Source organism: Rhinolophus ferrumequinum, chromosome 13 (genome assembly GCF_004115265.2).
Source record: "Rhinolophus ferrumequinum isolate MPI-CBG mRhiFer1 chromosome 13, mRhiFer1_v1.p, whole genome shotgun sequence".
NCBI classification, from domain to species: Eukaryota; Metazoa; Chordata; class Mammalia; order Chiroptera; family Rhinolophidae; genus Rhinolophus; species Rhinolophus ferrumequinum.
Window position 1 is genome coordinate 6,465,833 of NC_046296.1, and position 19,528 is coordinate 6,485,360.

General features: G+C 50.6%; 1 protein-coding gene across 2 annotated transcripts in view; it reads left to right on the forward strand.

Annotated features, from left to right (window-relative positions):
- The window catches only part of SH3RF3 (SH3 domain containing ring finger 3), a 361,536-nt gene that overhangs the window by 277,287 nt on the left and 64,721 nt on the right, over positions 1 to 19,528 (forward strand). For both annotated transcript variants that reach the window (XM_033125360.1, XM_033125361.1), the window contains 3 exons: positions 5,888 to 5,967; positions 15,328 to 15,498; positions 17,613 to 17,860. In XM_033125360.1, coding sequence (XP_032981251.1) covers positions 5,888 to 5,967; positions 15,328 to 15,498; positions 17,613 to 17,860 — 499 coding nt within the window. The remainder of the gene's footprint in view (positions 1 to 5,887; positions 5,968 to 15,327; positions 15,499 to 17,612; positions 17,861 to 19,528) is intronic.

A 19,528-nucleotide genomic window follows, 5' to 3' on the forward strand; every position in this document is an offset into this window, starting at 1 on the left:
AGCAGGGCCCGGCTGCCTGTCAGGGCTGCTCAGGAGGCCCGCAGTCCCATCCCATCGGTTGCCTTCTGCTCAGTTGTCACTGGGGACACCCCCTCCACCCCCTGCCACCAGCCACACTGCTTGTCACCTCATATTGGTGGTAACAAAAATGAACGCCCAGTTCAGAGGAGGGTGGATAGAAACCCCTGTCTATATAAGGAAGTCATGCTTTTTGTTTTCACTTTGGGCTCTGTACTCCACTGTGCAGCGGGGAAGGAAGGGATCACACTCTCAGCCAAGCATCAGTTTTAGATAATCTCCATCTTGCCCTTCAGATAAAAATGTTTTTACAAGTGTGACCTCTCTCTGCTCCTCCATTCTAGCTCTAAGTAATAGTTTGCTGTGAAATCCTATGTATTGGCTTTGTAACATTTGTTTTATCAAGTTTTAACTGACAGCCAGGTTTCCAACAAATCCGCAAGAATGCCCCTGCCCTCTGGCTTTCTTTAGGTGAAGTCCTGTCTCAGGGCGGCCCTCTGACTGCTCCTGTCATCCACATGCCTGGGTAACCCTCCCACACCCCAAGTCCTCCCTGGCCCTCCTAACACTCTGCCAAACGGAGTGTTCTGTGTTCGGCTCACCTAGGGGAGTCGGCAGATGCCAGCAAAAATGGGTTCATAAGCCCTAATGGTACACGTCTGGCCCAGTCCACAGTCTCAGCCAGCCTTCTCCCTCTGCCTGGTGGACAGAAATCAACCTCCTGTGTCTCTCCTGGCCACAGATATCATTTCCTCCTATTGAATTGTGACTTGAGTGGCTCGAGGACATTGGGAGGTGGACACCCTGTGCAGCAAGACTCAGAGTGGTCCTCAGCTCGGCTCATTGGTGTTTTGCGGATACAATGCTGGTTTGGGCCGGTTTGGCTGTTTCAGGAGAGGAGACATGTTTATTTGGACAGGAAGCATGTTGACAGGAACCCATGCAGTTTCATCAGAGCTAGTCATCTTGTGTATCTGCCCTACTCACCACCCAGCTAACGCCTTCTGCCTGCACACTGCTGTTTACAGTCACCTGAGTGATCAGCAGGGTTACCCCCATGGTCCTTTCCTATCTGCTCCTGGCGTCCTCCACAAAAATGGCACGTGTGGAGCCCGGGAAAACATGGGATCACCATCCACCAGAGCTTAATCTTGACACAGCCCTCAAACAATTTAATTTTCTTATTCATTTTATGCCGCTTGGACAATGTATCAGAAAACCATCGTCACTTGTTGATATTACAATGATGAAAAATTTGAACACATAAATTTTTACAAAAATTATCCCAAATCCCAACTCTCCTAAGTACCAATGTTATCATTTGGGATGTCCATTTGCAGACCTTTTTCCCATGGGAATACATGCATCTTTTATAGAAATGAGAAATCCTCCATAGCCGTTTCTCTAACCATTGTTTCCATTTGATGGACTTCACACAGCCCTCCATGCCTCTCAGTATCAATTCCCTTCGTGGCTGTGTGCTGCCCGTGGTGTCATCTGCCATTTTGAACCTTCCACGGTGGGACATTTGGGTTGCTTCAGTAGTTCAGGTTTTCCGTATTATAAGTAATGCTGCCGTGAAATCCTCATCTGAACCTTCATTCTGCCTTGTTCAAATATTTTAGGAGTCACTTGTAACAAGAATGGCCAGCCCCAGTACGTGTGTGGTGCATGCCCACACCCCCAAATCGAAGGGTTCATTCCGGTCTTCATCTTACTGGACTTCCTGCAGCGTTCAGTGTGGTTGATAACTGCTTCCGCTTGGAAACAGTCACTTTCCTGGACCCAGAGACACCAGTGCCTCTTGTTTGTTTTCTGTCCTGTGCCAGGTTCTCTGCTGTGTATGCTGGTCCACAGGCTGCGTCTCCGCATCCTGTCTCCGCACCCCACACTTTGTCCCAGGCCATCTCATCCACCTCCCATCTTGACTCCAGTAATAATAGCCAGCGTTTATTCAGGGCTTGTTGTGAGCTTTAAATTACCACACTTAATGTTTCAACTCACCCGGAAGATGGAGCCTTTATCACCCCATTTTCTCATCTCTCAGGAGTATCTATCCTTAATTTCCAAAGTTCTGGGAACCATTGATTTGCACATTTTCAGTTGTTTCAAGTGGGAGGGTAAATGCAGCCCCTTGTTGCTACAGTGTGGTTGAGGGTAGAAGTCCATGACTGGCATCTTAGAGATGAGAAAGCTGAGTGAGGCTCCATGACACTACTTGTCCAAGGTCACACAGACAGAGGCTCACACACTTGAGAGCTAAATGCGCCAGCAAGGCTGCACTGCTGTGTAGCTCGGCTGTGTGCTGACGAGCCCAAACCTATCCATCCACGCCAGGCCCCTCTTCTCAGCTGATTGGCGTCACCAGCTGCCCTCATCCCCAGCGTCTCCAGGCATGTCAAACTCAACATGTCCAGCACTGATGACCACCCCCAGATTTCATCTTCCCTGTCTCTTCAAATGGTTTCTCCATCGGGCTAGTCGCTAAGGCCAGAGACTAGGCTCCTCCTCCTCCCTCATGCCCTTCAGCCCATGCATCCACTGGTCCTATTGGTAGAGGAGGGAATAATGGCCTCCCAAATATGCCCATGTCCTGACCCCCAGAAGATGTGACTCTATCGCCTCACTCGGCAAAAAGACAAGGAATCTGAGATGGGGAGATTACCCTGGATTATCAGGGTGGGCCCAATGTAATCACGGGGGGCGGCAAGAGGTTCAGAGTCAAGGAGAAAGTGAGATGATGGAAGCAGAGATTTGGAGATGATACATTGCTGGCTTTGAAGATGAAGGAAGAGGCAATAAGACAAGGAATGCTAGCGTCCTGTAGAAGCTGAAAGAGGCAAGGCATGGATTTTTCCTTAGAGTCTCCAGAAGGAGCATAGCCCTGCCGATACCTTGATTTGGGACTTCTAACATTTAGAACTGTCAGATAGTATATCTGTGTTGCTTTAAGCCACTAAGTTTGCGGTAATTTGGTACAGCAGCCATAAGAAAGTTACACAGATGGCATGGTGGATAAGCACTTGGCCTCCAGCACCAAACTGTCCGAGTTCAAGCCCAGCCTTGGCCATGTAGTGGCTGTATGAATGCGAGCCGTTCACCTAACTTCTCTGTGCCTCAGTTTTCCTCATTTTATAAAATGGTAATTGAAAAAACACCCACTTCACAGGCTTATTGTGAGAATGAAATGCATTATTCCAGACGCGATGGTGGATGAAGGGGAGCCGTTGTTATTATTACTGCTGTGATTGTTCTTACCCACATCCAGACGCCTCTCTCTCTTCATCCCCACGCCCCTGTTCCAGACCTGACCTTCCTCCGTACTTCCAAATGGGTCCCCCTATAAGATGTGGGCCTGATCCTCTTTCTACCTTTCTCCTGCTGGCTTTCTCCAGAGCATCTCTTTGCCTTCCAGGTGAATACCAGAACCTTCCTGGCGGTGCAGCAGGCCTAGCACATCCTGGCTCTGGACCACTCCGTGTCCCTTCCCCTCATCGCTCAGCCTTTCTTTCTTTCAGTTTCTTTAAACTTGCTGAGCTTGCCTTTGCCGGCCCTTGATGGGCAGGCTTCTCTGGTCCTCTCCTGCACACCCTGACCCTCACTACCTCACCTCATGGGCCCACCCACTGCTCACTGAAGCCCTCTCTGCCACGCCCTCAGGTGAGGTCCCTGTTGTGTATTCCTGTGGCCCTGAACTTGCTGGGACTGCCATGTCTAATGCTCCCTCCCTCCAGTGTAAACCCCACACTGGGCCGTGTCTGTGCCCCGAGCTGGTCCTAACAGTCATGTGGTCAGCAGATGTCAGTGAGGACCTAGAACATGCCCCACACAGGCAGAACAACCCTAACCAGTTCTGACCGTGTTTAGCTGATGAGCTCCACACTGGAGGTGCTTATTGACCTCTGCTGACCGTCTCCAGCATGATGCTACACCTCCCCGGTGCCTGTTTGAGTGAGTGAGTGAAAGGCTGCAATACCCTACCAACACCTTTCTCCGGTGACCATACAAGAACTGTGGGTCCTGAGAAATCCAGCACTGGGGTACCTGCCCATATTCCAGGGGAAGGAGGGCCTGGAGCCAGGTGGCTGCACCTGTGGAGTTCGCCTTCCCATCCCTACCTGAAGTTCTGTGGAGGATGGTCCCTGGCCGGCTGCCAGTGACTACCTTGAATGAAGACAATCCCAAGCTTTGAAGGGATTGTCTCTTGCTTCCTTCCTAGGGAGGGCAGGTGTGGTGAGCAGACAGAAATCCCCGGAATCTATCAGCAGAAGGAATGTCCCCCCACCTTTCAGCCTAGTTCCCACACGGCTCTCCAGAAACATGGTGTAGGAGCTTGGAATGGGTAGTCCTTTGAGCCTTCGAGGTATCTTGGAGAAATGAAGGAAATTACGCTTCTGTGTTTCATGTTCTCATTCTGCCCGGCACTTTATTGTTTAAATAAGAAGAAATAGAATTTCTCACTTTTTAGAGGTTGCAGACATGCTGAGGTTTCTAGCACCTTTTACGATCCCTGGTGGAGGAGGGAAGGCAACCAGTTAGGGAGGGACTGGTAAGCTGCCTTAGCACGTGGAGTCCATCAGCTAAGCAAGGTCCAAACTGGTCAGTGAATTGATTGAGTTGTATTCGTTTCCTGGGGCTGTACAAATACCACAAACTGGGAGGCTCAAACAACAGGGAGTCATTCTGTCACAGTTCCGAAGGCCAGAAGTCTAAAATCAAGGTATTGGCAGGACTGGTTGCTTCTAGAGGCTCAAGGAGGCTCCATCCCATGCTCCTCTCCCAGCTTCTGGTGGCGGCCAGCAATCCTTGGACTTCCTTGGCTCTTGGATGCATCACCCCAATCCATGCCTCCGTCTTCACATGGCTTTCCTTCCCCTGTAGGTGTCTCTGTTCTCCTTTTTTGTCTCTTACAAGGACACTTATAATTGGATTTAGGGCTCATTCTAATCAAGGGTAATGTCATCTTAGGATCCTTATATCTGCAAAGGCCCTTGTTTTAATTGTCACCTTCACAGGTACCAGGGGTGACAACTGAGACATATCTTTTTTGGGGGACACAGTTCAACTCATTGTGCCATCTAAACAGGAAGACAGGGTGCTGCCCTGGGGAGGATGGGCTAGACAGGCGAGCTGTGTGGTGAGGGGATTTGGGGACAATGTTGCCCGCCATGGGCTAGGTCTACAGGGTTCTCTGTGCGGGAATTACCCCGGTAAGATCATCACACAGCCCAGAGCTCTCTGCTTGGCCCTTAACCACATCCCTCAGCCAGCTTAGCATGCACCTGGTGCTTAATGGAACCATCGAGAAGTAGACCGTTCCTCCAGGCATCTCCTCTCATAATAAACCCTTGAAGCTTTGAGCCCCTCGAGGTCTGTGGTGGGAGACGCTCTGCTCTGTCAGTCCTGTCACCCTGCAGCCTGCCCATCTGCCCACAGCCAAAGGACCAAAGTTCTGTAGAGATTAATCTTGAGTTCCTGGGAATGCAGTTTTTAAGGGAGCTCAGGCTTTGTAGCATGAAAGGTTTCGTCTGAATTTTCTTTGACAAACACAAGAATAATTCATTCAAGTTCTAAGAATAAAAATGGGCCTCTGAACACTGCCTCTGTCCATGTTAAACATAGTCTGATGGTGATCTACCCAGATGCAGGCCAAGAGTGGTTTTCTGAGCGGCTCTCCAGGACAGCGCTTGAGAGCCACCTTGGGACTGGTGTCACTGGCCGCCAAGCTCTCTCCAACGTGCTGAAAAAACATGTCTAACAATCCAGGCAAGCGGACCCTGCGGGGAGAACAGACGCCTCTGGGCTCCAACCTGACGTTGCCTTTCTCTTCCTTGCCAACTCACGCCTGTCTCCTCTTGTCTGTTTCCAGGACTCCTCCTCCTCGGCCGGATCTGTCCCAGCGGCTGAACAGCAGGGCACGGCTCCCAAAGTCCAGCTGCCCCTCAACGTGTGAGCTGCTATTTATATTTTGGGGTCCCATGCCTTCTCCCTCCCACCCCAGGCTAGCATGTAAATGTATGGTTTCTATAGGAGTGTCTTGTGCTTAGGTGGTCCGTTTAGTTATGTGCATCTAATAATACGGCTGACGGGAGAGTGTGGAAAAGAAAACTCTCGCAGGTTTTTTGAAATGTCATTCTCCCTAGGACATTTATTATGAGCAAGGGGGATAAACAAAATATTTGATGTCACGGGCACTGGCCAATCAGGAAAGAATGAGCCATAGCACAGAGAAGACTCCATAGGCCCCTGAGGTCTGGGGTACAGGCTCTGGAGGTTGGGGGATGCCAGAGCAGTGGGTGGTCGTGGGGGCTTCACGACGGCTGGTTACCAACTGCTCAGAAGTAGCTTAGTGTCTTAACGACCATAACTGTCCAACCCATGAGTAGCAGCTGCGTATCATAGCCAAATATAACCAGATGAATCATTGCTAGAAGTGAGATGCTTATCTTGTTTAGAAAATCTGCTCTTGTTAAATTACAGTTCTTAAAAAATACAGGCAGTTTAAAAATTCCCCACTTAAATGACGCTCTGAAGAATTAGACTGCCTTCTACTCTTTTATGGAGCAATGAGTCAGTTACTGGGATGAACGTTCTCAGGCAGAGAATATGAATTTGGCAAACAATATGGTGAGGTAGAAAGTTCCATAGATTCCATGCAGGTCAGAGGGACACTTGAACCTGTGTTCTTGTAGAACAAGTATATTTCAAGCAAAAATGCCTTTTGAAAAAGCAACTTGCCAAGCTCCAAAAGGTTTCCTAGAGGTAGCTTGAATATCCTGGTACACGCTCACCTACTTTACTAAGCCCAGTGGAAACGTGCGCTTTTACCTGACAGATGGTAGAAAATCCCCTAACGTCCTCCCTTTACCTGCCCACTCTGCCATGATTGGGTTATTACCACAACCACTAAACAAAAGAAAATTGAGACTTACCCATATTTAACCCACCTTCCTGGGGGCCACATAGATTAGTACGCTCTCTTTTATATGTCTTTGGGCTGAAATTCAAGTTTTCACCAACACTGGACAGAAGATACTCTCTTCTGACTAGGTCTCGTGGATAAGCTCCAGTGGCTTCCGCTCAAATCTGGGGCCCGGGGAGGTGTATGGGGAAAGATGGTGGTGATGGTCTTACTCTTCTTGAAGAACTGGATGTAGGACCCTTTCCCTGAAGAAGTAGACCTGCATCCGCAGGAGACCTTTGGGCCCTAATGTAGTTCCCCATATGAGAGGCAGAACACAGTGAGCTGCTCAAGGACAAGGCCCAGGTGTTTCATTTTGGGGTGTCCCAAAAGGAATGCCTGGCGCACAGTCTCCGAATAAATGTTAACTTGTTTGGTGAGAGCCACAGCCTTCCCCCTCCTGCGTGCACAGGGCTCCCGGTGTCGGCCCAAAGCCCTCACTCCTATGCATCAGGTCAGCTACCCAAGAAGGCTGCTCCAAGAATATCACTCCCCAAGAGTTGTGAATGCATTCTGGAGGCCTCAGCCATGCCCAGACCTTCCATGTCACACAGGCTTTTGAATTTGGTGCACAGTATGGAGGGACTGTTTTCTCGCCCCACCCCGACTCCACTCTGCCGTGAGGTCCCCGTCCCTCTGCTCTCTCCTTCTCTATCTGACCTCCAGAACATCCCTGTGTCCCTCTTTGGGTTGAGATTTTCATTTGGGTAACAGAAGGGAGTCTTCCATGTCAGATAATGTCCTTCAAAGGATGGTAAGGATTTTGTCTGTAATGTTCCGGTGATCACGGTGGTCGTCGGAGCACCAGGGGACTCATGGCCACCTTGACTGAGACTGGCTGTTATAAGTTAAATGTGTGCTTTCCGTGGCTGTTTACGCCGAGTAACAAGCACCATGGCTCCTAACATCACTTACGTTACAGCACTATGTGCCATCCATTTTGAGAATATGACCTTGAAATCACATTTTCCATTTTATTCTTAGGGAGGAAAACATCAGATTGATCTCATCAGCTTATCAAGTAGGGGATTAGCCTGACCGCTCACCTATCCTCTTTAGCTCCAAAAAGTTCGTAGTCCATGCATACCCGTGGCAGACATCTAGGGTGGGAATATGGTAGCTCTTTATCTGATTGTTCTTCCCAGAAAAGTACCGATAGTCATATAGTCTGAGATTGAGCATGAGAACTGTTGCCTTCACGAAAACAATCGCAGCAACAAGTGTGCTGCCGTGAGCCAGGGAGTCCTCAAATGGTCGTGGCCTTGGGACTCCAGGGAGTACCCTGCCGGTCCGTGATGGAATAACTCCAGTCGGCCTACATGCTGTAATTCACATTAGCCCGTGGGTTTGCTTTCTACAGGTCAAGTCATGTGCCTTGAAATGTGAGCCCGCATAATTAAAAGGCCTGGTCTCTCAGGTCAGCCGTGGGTCACAGGATGTTCTTATCCCCTTCTTCCAGCATATAAAAGGTTTCCATGGGCACCAATTTCCTAAGGCTTTCGCTGTCCTGAAACACAAGGAGGGGTCTCAGTTTGCCCACCATGTGGAGGACACAGCTGCTCTTCTGTCTCGACACTGACACACTGGCCTGTGGGAGGTGATGCCCTCCCTTCTCACTTCCTCCATACTGGGAGGCCACCAAAAGTCCCTTCCCTGTCCCCTGGGCTTGTCTGCCATTCACCTGCCTGCAATGCTTCCTGCGTATATAAATGAATGTCTGGTCCTGGATATCATGCTTCGGGTCAGAGACAGCTCATCTGGATGGTGTGAAAGCTGGCCGAGAACACTTGTGAACTTGTGAATAGGCCACCACTCAGGTGGGGTGTGAGTTCTCACTTCCACTTTTCTTTGGGCCTCTCAGAGGCACATGACGGGGGTGAAGGACCAGAGGGAGCCAGAAGAGAGAGTAACCCTCCTCCAAACCTCACCTCCATTTGTCTTGAGGGTCAAGAGGTGGCCAAATCACGTAAGGACTACACAGCCCTCCCGCCCTCACATTTCGTGATGTTGGGAAGTGGCCTGGTGACCTGACCATGCCCCACATAGGAAAGGAGTCTCTTCCACCACAAGTCCGTTAACACAGAGGCTGGTTCTGCACTTTAGTCTGCGATGGACTGGATTAGTGTGAGCTCAGTACCTCAGGACCCAGTAACATGAGTCCCTGCCAAGGCTGGGGGCTAGGGCCTAGAGGGATGAGGCCACCATCCAGCCGTCTCTGGCAGCACCTGGCCTCCAGGTCAGCACTTCCAGGGTCACAGGTACCTGCCCTCCAGCTGTCCTGTTATGCTGATCACCTTCAGGCAGAGAGCAGAGCAAGGCCCCAGGCAGGTAGGGAGTGAGGAGGAATGGATGTGGTAAGAGCAGAAAAATCACCTTGAGCAGAACAGAGAGCCTGGTGGGCAGAGGTTGGAGACTTGTAAAGGTGCCAACAGGGCCACTGCAGTGGACAGAAAGCCAGGCTCAAGCCCTGAGGGTGGCAGCAGGTCCTCAGCAGCACCCGTGTTGTCTAAATCTGGTTTCCTGGAAGCAGACATGAGGCTGAGGCCTTTTGAGGACTGCTGTCAGGAGCCACGCCTATGAGGGAGTGAGGCGCTGAGCTGTCTGTGCTTGCAGGGAAGCCTCGGGGAGCTCTGGAGCTCAGATGGCTCGTCAGTTTTTCCAACTGAAGAGACTCTGGGCTTCAGGCAGCCCCTGGGAGAGGTGCAGCCTCATGAATCTGTGCCCTGCAGGGAATGTCCCACCAGGGGCACTGCAGCCGCCATCGGGAGCCCGTGGCCCACTCTGGGAAACTGTGCTGTGGCCCTTGAGCAGGGTTTAGGGTCAAGCAGCACCAGACCTAGCACAGAGGTGGGTCTTCAACCTCGGAACGCAACAGAAATCCCTGGAGGGCTGCTGAAACACAGATTGCTGGGTTTTACCCCAGTCGCCCTGGGGTGAGGCCCCAGAATGTACATCTCTAACAAGTTCCCAGGAGATGCTGATGCTGCTAAGGCTGCAGGACTATCTGTGGGGGGGTCACTGCACTGTAGCCCCCACAAACAAGTTTCCCAGGAGCTGGCCTCACAGCACACCACCCCCACCCAGCTCCTTCCTTCCCTGGGCGCCTGACGTTGTGTTCCTCCTAGGAGAACCTTGTCTGAAGTAGGGCCTGCTGCGTTGGGTTCCTGGGGAGTGAAGACCAACAGAAAGGCTGAGCAAGGGGCTGGCCACTGCACGCCACCCAGCAGGTCCCCGAACGTCCCTCGCTTCTCTCCCTATGAGCTTCTGCGCTCAGCCCCGTCTCAGCACCTCATCAACTCGCGGCTCCCCCAGCTCAGCTGCCACCTCCTTCAAACAGACACCTGGCCTGCTGAACGTGGGTCGTGCCCCTCTCAGGCCCTGTGACATCCTGTGTCGACCCTGACAGGACACCTACGCGGTCTGTCTCCCCCGCCCCCAGAGTGAGGGCTCCTGGGGCAGGCTCCTCCACCACCTGGCTGCACCTGGCTGTCATTCGGTAGACCTCTACTGAACAATCGATGCGTGGGCACATGTCTCACTAATTGGAGCTGGTGTGGCCCTGGCAACCAGAAGAGCAGGAGCAGAACACTTCACAGGAGGAATGGAAAATAATCTTTTACAAGAAAACACAAGCCATAAAATAGAGGAGAAAGGGTGTGAAATTAACAAAGGCACTGAGATAAATACTTTAATTCTCTCCTTGATTCCAGCAGAAGGGAATTCTATAGACAATTAACAGTAAATGAAGATCTTGCTATAGAAAGGAGCAAGTTATACGAGTGAGGGACTGCAGTGCTCAGAGATATCCAACAGGCTGTTTGTAAAAATAGACAGCGTGTGACTAAGTGGTCACACCTGCTGGGCATGTCCAGTGTGCACACGTCTGTCTGAGCGTGCAGGGGGCAGGTGTGGGGCCTGGTGTTCCACTCCTGACTCACACGCAGGGCTGTTGCTGCTCAGCGGAGGAGGAGGCTCCTTCTCGCTGGCATGAAAGCCCCATCTAGGCTCCAGGGCGGTGGGGAAGAAGGCGCTCTGAACCAAATTCTCCTGCTGTTGCCTTAAATAAAGGACCTTTAGTACCAGCCTTTGTGTGTAAATCTATAGATGTGAATTCTGGGCCTGGGGCGGCAACTTCTGTCTAATCTACACGTGACAGAGACCACTCAGAGCCCTCCATGGAGGCCAGCATGGAGCTGCCAAGGCCTCTTGAAAGACTAAAAAGTGAGAATCAGGCCCTGGGAACCAACATGACTGTCCAACAGCTCAGATGGTTCCTGGGTATTTATCACAGTTGCTAGCACTTTATTTCCTAAATCTGGAGTGTGAATTGCCCGCTGTGGAAGATGGATGCTAATGGACATAGTTCACTGAGCCAGGTGTGGGCAGGTATGGGGGGCCCAGTCCCCAGGCTGCTGAGCCAACGTGGGCCTTGTACCCTCGTCACCAGGGGCTGGTCCTCTCTCTAGGAGGGACAGATCCTGCTTCCATTGCTTCACACTCCACTAGCAGTTGGGCGGTACAGGTGGCCCACTGAAGTCACCCAGGTCCCAGAGGCTGGAAGGGTAGGTGGAGAGACGAGGAAAGAGGCCCCAGTCACAGGAACCCTTTTCTAGGCGCCTGCCCACAGTGCGCTGGTCAGAGGGAGCCTCAGCACCTCCTTGGGCTGCTTTGGTAGTTCCACTAAAAGAAGATTTTTCAACTCCAGGCTTCCTCTCACTCTTCGACTCACCTCTCACCCATCCCCGAGGTTGCTTCCCTGCCCTTCCTCCAGCCCCCAGCTCCCCATCTTCACTGCGTTCTTCCTTCTGAGTGCTTCCAGGCCAGCCCCACTCCCTCCGGGACAGACACCTATTTTCTCTGCCCTCCTTGGACTGTCTTTTGTCCTCTGTTTTTCCTTTTCCTTTTCATTTCCTCTCCTTCCTTTTCTGAGATCTGCAGCCTGCAGCCCCTTCTCTCTACATTTTCTTTAATCCTTCCGCAAGCACTTCCTCATGGCTCCCATCTCATCCTTTCATAATGCCAACTCTCCATACTCACCTCCTAAAGGTGGACAGCCCAAACCTGTTTGCTCTGCGCTTATTTTTATATTCACAGTCAGCTGGCCCATCTTGAGACTGTATGAAACAGTTTGCAGTACACACACTCACACACACACTCTCACACACACACACACACACACACACACACACATTTTCCTTCAGCAATCTTAATCTAAGTCTCAAAACCAGAGCTCTTATTTTATTCTTCTTTCAACAAATATTTGTTGAGAACCTGCTATGTGCTAGACACTATTCTAGATACTGGGGGTAGAGCAGTGAAAAAAACAGACAAAACTATCTACCCTTGTGGAGCATACAGTATAGGGGGCATGGAGGTCAGGAGTATGAGAGATGAGAGCCCCAGGTAGAGGGGAAAATAAGTACAAAGGTTCTGAGGCAGGAACGTGTTTAGTATATTCAGGAAGCACCTTGGAGTAAAGCTTCCCTGAGCCAAGGTTGGCTGGGTGCCCTCAGCTACAGATGTATACATGTGGTCCCCTTCCTGTGGACTAGACTCTGGTTTCCCTCTGCACTGTCACTCTGCACTCCTTGGGAGGTAGGTGTGGCCACAGAGTAGTAGGTGGCCACCTCTTGACCCGTATCCTCACTAAACTGGATGAATGGTCACAAGAGGACACAGATGCTTAAAATTCCTCAGATCCCACATGAATGTGACGAGCAGTGGGGAGATGAGAGAGGAAGAGAAAGGAATTTATAAACTCTTCAACACAGTACCCTTATTGAGGACATCGGCCCTTCTGGAAACCTCCATGTGTGAAAAGGAGTCTTCAATAAGGTAGCAGAGACTTGTCACGGAGGAACCTGAACTGTAATACACCCTGTTAGGTGCTCTGTGATCTGTGCAGGCAGGAAACCTGAGGAATGCTGCTCCAGGACACCAGGTGATGGCCCAGTGGCCCAGTCCTTCAAGGGAAGTGTTCAACAGCCAGCAGCCAACAGCGGCCCAGAGGGAGGAGGGGTGTATGGGAGGCCCATGGGACTTGTTCTCCTTGGCCCTGGGGTGGAGAAGAGCTGAAGGAGCAGGCCAGCAGGGAGCCAAATGCGGAGAGCCAGCGAGTGCTGCTCTGCCCTGCGCCAGCCAGGCTCTGCCCAGGACCAGGAGTGAGTGGAACAGAACCTCGGTCCCCAAACCATGTTTAACAAGCCAGAGGATAAGGGCCCCGATGGAACAAAGGCAGCACATGGTTGCCCACCCCCTGACCAAGGAAACGTGATTGTTTGGTGAGGTCTTGCACACATGCACACCCCAAGGAGCCAGCACTCCCAGCTTGGCATTCTGCTCCTGCCAGTGTGTATTCACCAGCCACAGAATCAAAAGATTGTTCTCACATCATGAAGAGACAGAATGAGCAAACTTCACCAGGGCTTATGCTTCAATTATATTTCCTTGCGAGCAGGCACAAAAAGTCTTACGTCATTTTAATCGGTTCAGAAGCCTCCCAGGGATCCCCTTTCTTTTCCTCTTCTTTTCATCCTCCGTTTGCCTGAGCCAGAGCAGTGTGTGGAAGCCTCCTGCCTCCTCCTCCCCCATGAGGCAGCCCCGAATGGTAAAAGGGCACCCCCGCATCAGCATCCGTGGTGTAAACCCAGTTTTCAAGTGACTTTCCCTTTATAGTATCTCCTCTGTCGCCATCAAAGAGCTCCCTGAGAGTCATCAAATGTGAAAACGGAAAGATTACAACCCACATTCTTTTTGTCACATGGGCAGTGCTGCAAAACGTCACTCTTTATGCTTGCGACAAGCGAGGGGTCCTCTCCTATAATGGCTTACTTTCTGCTCCCTGAAGCCCAGAGTCCTTCCTGTCAGTTGGATGAACTGAAGATGTAAGCCTTCCTGTCACCCTATGGATGTGCCTAAGGGAAGAGGGGAAATGGGGGATGACGGGCAGGAAGCCTGTAAACACAGGAAATAAAAAGGTCTCCATTGAATCAAAGAGAAGTACTTGTGGTGTGTAGATTTAGGATGTTGGAAAGGGGTGGCAGATTTTACTTCGTGTTACCTTATGGCCAAGAAATCTGTGCTTTCTGCAAGATTCTAATTCTGTCCTAGCATATTGCTCACTAGACCTCTTGGACCCTGGAGGTCTCCTTTCCTTTTGCTTGAACCCTACCAAGTCGTGTCCCATTTCTGTATTCACCTACTAAGAAGGCCCCTCTCAAGGTTGGGAGGGTGTTTTGAGGGGGTCTCTGAGCCTCCTCAGTCCCCAGAGACTTGCCGCCTGCACAAGCCCCAGGAGCCCATGGGCCCTGGAAGGGGTCACCGAAAATCTTGGATCTCTTATTGAAGTGAAGCCCCCATCAACTTTCCTTGCTGAATCTTATGAGCAAATACAGTTGCCTGACACCGTTCTCTCTATCAGCTCAAAACCAACCATTCTTCACACCTCAAAGTAGCAAAGTACTTTGCAGTATTACCATTCCTCACAAGAATCCCGTGAGGCTGGGGTCAGGGGGCCACCAGGAATTTTACAAGGGCGCCTGGCCCAGCTCATGGACTAACTTAGAGGCACACCTTCTAGACCCTAAGCCGCTAGACCCAGGATTTTCACCACTAAGTCTGTTCTTTCCTTGTCTTCAAACAAGCTTAAAAGAAAAATAGAATTTAATTAGTTATGGTACCAATATTGCAAGGAAGAATGCAACCAAGAATTCCCTAACTAGACTGCCGTTTCTTTTAAGAGGGCCTCTGAGGCCACTTCCAGTTGAGATTGATTGGATAGGCCACGGCTGGCTTAGACTAAATGAAGAAAACCCAGCCCAAGATTTGCTTAACTGGCTCTCGGTTTTCCCTAAAGTTTTCTCTTGCCCAGAGCATCAAGCTTTGGACAGTGTGAAAAATAGATTTAAAAAACAAAATGGGACCCAAAAACCTGCCCCCCACCTACTTCTGACAACAACCCCCAGGGCCTTGAATGAGTCATGTAGCCGGTCAGACCAGAAGGTGGTACCAGGTGTGCACCTGTGCAGCTTAGCGCAGGGCTGTGGAGTAACTGGGCTCTAGGATCACGAGGCACATCTCTACCCCTTCCCTGGGTGTGCCCGCCCGGACCTGGCAGCTCTCAGCCTTTCCCCACCTCACTTGTTAATTCAGAAGAGCAGGTCAGATGCTGTGTGTGCAAGTACCGCCTCCCCCCATCCCCCACCCCCTTCCCCTACAGGCATCAGGTACTCTTTTTAGGTTAGGTTCTTCCAAAGATGAGCTCACATGTGAACCGGGTGACCCCCAGTGGTCCTATGGCCATCCTGCCAGCCACCATTTATCCTTGCCTTTGCTTCTTCTGCCTGCAGGTACCTGGCGCTATACGCCTACAAGCCCCAGAAGAATGACGAGCTGGAGTTGCGCAAGGGTGAGATGTACCGTGTCCTTGAGAAGTGTCAGGACGGCTGGTTCAAGGGGACATCCCTGAGGACTGGGCTTTCTGGAGTGTTCCCAGGAAACTACGTGACACCTGCCTCCAGGTGAGTCGTTAGTCACTGCCTGGGAGAGGAGGGAGGATGCCCCGCATTCCCCTGTAGATGTCGTCACTGCCTAGACGTCAGGTTGTGTCTGGACCACCCAAAAACACAGTTCAGAAGACAGCCAGGGCACACCTGCCGGTGGGCTTCGGCCGTGAGCTCGGAGTCCCCTTGAACAAGGATTCTATGTAGCAAGCACTTCACCTTCTGGATTAGGTTCGCTTGTCTTTCCCTGAACACACACTGGCTACCAAGGGGAGAGGATGGGAACAGAACGAGCTAGAGTCAGGGCAGTAGCACTCAGGGGGCAGGGCAGTGGCACTCAGGGGGCACGGGAAGTCACCAAGAGGAGCGAGATCTCAAGAGTGTGTTGTGTGGGTGAAGTGGGTGTATGCCTGTGTACAGTACGAGTACAGCAGTGTGCATGTACACAAAACATGCATATGCATGTATATGTAAAGGAAAAATGTTGTATTCCCAAAAGTTAACAGTTGTTATTAAGAGGTAGCATTACAGGTAATTTAAAAAATTTTTTTCTTCCTTGTGATTTCCTGTGTTTTACAAATTTTCTGTTACATTATTTTTATAAACTAGAAAAAGCAATTTAAAAATTTTACTAAAAATCCAGTTGTCTGAGAATTTTCCATTGAGATGAGGGGTCCACTGCTTGATTTTATTTCAGTCAGTCCTACTCATCGAAACCCTTTATGGGTATAGCTCTGTGTTAACACTCCAGGACATGCAAAAAAACTGAAGACATGGCCCTTGGGTATATGCTATCTTTGGAATAAGACTGCCGTGAAAAAAACGAAATGCCGCTTAGACCTTGCATTGATGGCTAAACTGATCCTTACCTCTCAAAGCAGCCGAGGGGCAGTGCTAGCCTGGAGGTGGGCTCGCACCTCGGATCATATGATGGCCCTTCCTTGGGAAGCCCTTAATTTGTGAGCCCCCTTTATTTAATTTTTAAAAATTATTTCCTAGGGTAAAAGTGAGTTCAACAGGTAGTAGATGTGATAAAAAATATTCCATGTTTTTGGCTAGTCCGCTGACAGAGTTCCTTGCCGGAAGTGAATTCCAGGGCAGCTCTAAGCGCTACAGAAGGAGGTGCTACCTGTGGTCCCTGGCCAGCCGAGTCCTTTTCCCCACAGCTGTTCTGCAAAAGCATGAATGGATGCTGTAAGGTCTCTTCCCCATATGAATTCACACCCCACTGGTACCAAGCCACACAGAGAGGGGGCCCTCTGACCTGGCTGAGGAGCCATGGGCCTGGCAGTGCCTGTTCTCTTACACCTGTGGCTTTTGGTATCTCACGACTGAGATCCTGAGGGGACAACGAGGGAGATTACTGAGCTCTTGGACTAATGGAAGACATTCTGGTCCCCTGAAACTGAACCCACAGAAGCTTTCAAGCCCGACTACTGTATTCTGCACTCCCGCAGCGAGTGTGTGGCTTTAGTGCAACTATGTGTATTGTGAAAGTTAAAAGCTCATTTTCCAAGTTGCTCTTTTCCTTTTATATTTATTAAACACTCTAAACTGGTTTCCTCTGGAAACCTTGGGGTGAAAGGGCGTCTATTTTCTGGTATAAAACTGCAAATTCACTGACATCCCTTAGTGGGACGTGGTTTGTCTGTCCCTTTCCCAGAGGCCGGCAGAAACAAGAAGGCAGCCGTGTCCAGAGGGAGTGGGTTCTTGCCACTGCTTCCTACCACCTGCCAGAGGTGCCCAAGCCTCTTGGGATATGACTGAGTCACCCGTTCTTTATGGATGTGTTTGGAGACACACAGCTGTTTATTAGAATGAGTCAAAGCAGTAGCTCTGGTACAAAATATTTCATTGATTGGAATCATGCCTGTTTCTTAGGGTTCTTTTGCCAGTTCTTGAATATTTACATTGAGAGTCAGCCTCCATGAAGGTTTTATAAAGGGTGCCCTTCTCAGCTGGTGCTCTGGTTATTGTTTACCTACAAGGATTATCTTGGCGTTGTTTTAGGATTTGTCTCCTGGGCCGTGTGGCCTTTACCTCTCAGAGCCAGTATGTAAGAGCAGGCCTTTATCAGTGGCCTGGATGGTGTGCTTTCATCTCACTGAATGCATTCTGTTTCATTTCCTCAGGGCTCCCTTAGGAGGGGCAGGGCCACCCCGGAATAATGTGGTTGGAGGGTCTCCACTGGCCAAAGGAATGGCCACAACCATCCACCCAGGCGGTGGAAGTCTGAGCAGCCCTGCCACTGCCACGAGGCCCGCCCTTCCCCTCACCACACCCCAGGCCCAGGCCCAGGCAGCCTCCCCTCCGATGGGCAGTTGTCTGCGGCACTCGGCCCAGCCGGTGGCCAGCCAAGCCCGGAGCACTGTCCCCACAGGTACGTACCAGGCTTTCGGGCACTCAGTCCTCCAGAAAATTTGACGGGGGGTAGGGTCTTGGGTACACAAATTGTGGGAACACTTTGGCCCAGGTCTCAAGAAGTGCATGGTGGGAACGCGGAGGGGAATGGATTGGAGGGGGGTGAGTTGTATTTCCTTATTGTAATCGTCAACCTCTGCTGATCTCCAGGAAATTTATTGAATCATATTACCCTGTGCTGACAGCTGCAATGGATGGGAGAATTTACAAATATGTATACATTTCATGTAGCAAGAGGACTGCATGGACTAATAAGGTTAACAGTGGTACCTTTGGACCACTGTCCAACAGTCGGCCTCATAGGCCTTTCGTGGGCTGGGCACTTACCAGTTTCCCAATTAGGCAGTGTCTCACGGCCAGGGCTGCTGAGGAGATGCAGATCCAGAGAATTCCCTTTCTGAAATGCTCTGAGGCCGGAAGGAGTGATGGTCAATGATCTTTCATGCCAGCACTATCAGTAGACAGGCTGACATGATTTAAGGAAAATCCGTTTGCTCCCAGTATGGTGTGAAATGAAGAGAAATTATGGGGGGGATCTTACAGGCATGAAGAAGGTAAACGCACCTTGTTTGGAAGCTTAGCACTGAGCTAATAAGAAGTGCTGGGCTTGACCCAGGTGACACTCTCAGGAGCTCACACCAGTAACCTTCTGAAACCATAGAGCCAGCAACGTTGTCACCATGCAATGAAACGAACCAGGATGGAAGGATGGAACTCTGCGTTTCCTTTATATGACACAGAATTCCTTTTCCCACCCCAACCTTATTGTGGGGACAAAGTCCCAGAGAGCTGTTTCCAGGCTCTCGGCCTCACGTGGAAAGGTGCTGGCCGGGTAGTAGATAGCCATCAGCTGTGACTAGTTGGCCATCAGTTGTAACCGGTTAGCCATTAGCCACTGATCTAACTGCCATGGCTGAGCCAGCAAGCACGGATTGCAGTTAGCAAGCAGATTGTGGATCGTGTTGATCCTACTTCCTGTGTCTTGCCCGGCCGCCAGCAAGACTGGGGTGAAGGAAGACCCCGCATTCGGGTACTGTGGATGTTTGCTTTTGTGTCTTGACCAGGCGCCAACGAGGATATAGTGGTATGACTCCCCTGTCTATGGCTCCGTGGGTGTTCCTTTTTGGCCTCGCCATGTCCTGCGTTCTTGTGCAGTTAGCGGGAGCTCAGTCCCTGCATGACACTTATTCTCTCAGAAATCATCTCTTCTTCTCAAAGTAAAGCTTAAAGGACAAAAAGAATGTAAATTCTTTGGAGCAATAAAATATACTACTTTTTAGAATCTAGTCAACCAGAAAATGACTCATTAGAAGTGCTCCAGAAAGCAGCCTCTTGATGATGAAAAGTCAAGGTAATACTTAGCGCAGCGAGGAGCCACATGTCCTCCGGAGGCACGGTTGATGGGACAGGAGGGTGGGAGGTAGATGTCCGCTCGCCCCCCGCTTACTCTTTGGTGAAGGTCTGGGCCAATCTGGGCTTACAAGTGGCAGGAGGAACCCTTGAATGTGATACAAACCAGCTTGAGTCAGCGTACCCACTAACACAATAGGACATGTCCCCGCTCTCAGCTCTCAGAGGCTGCCTGCTAGGAGGGCTGTGGGTGCTGTAGAGGAGGGTATGATGTGGG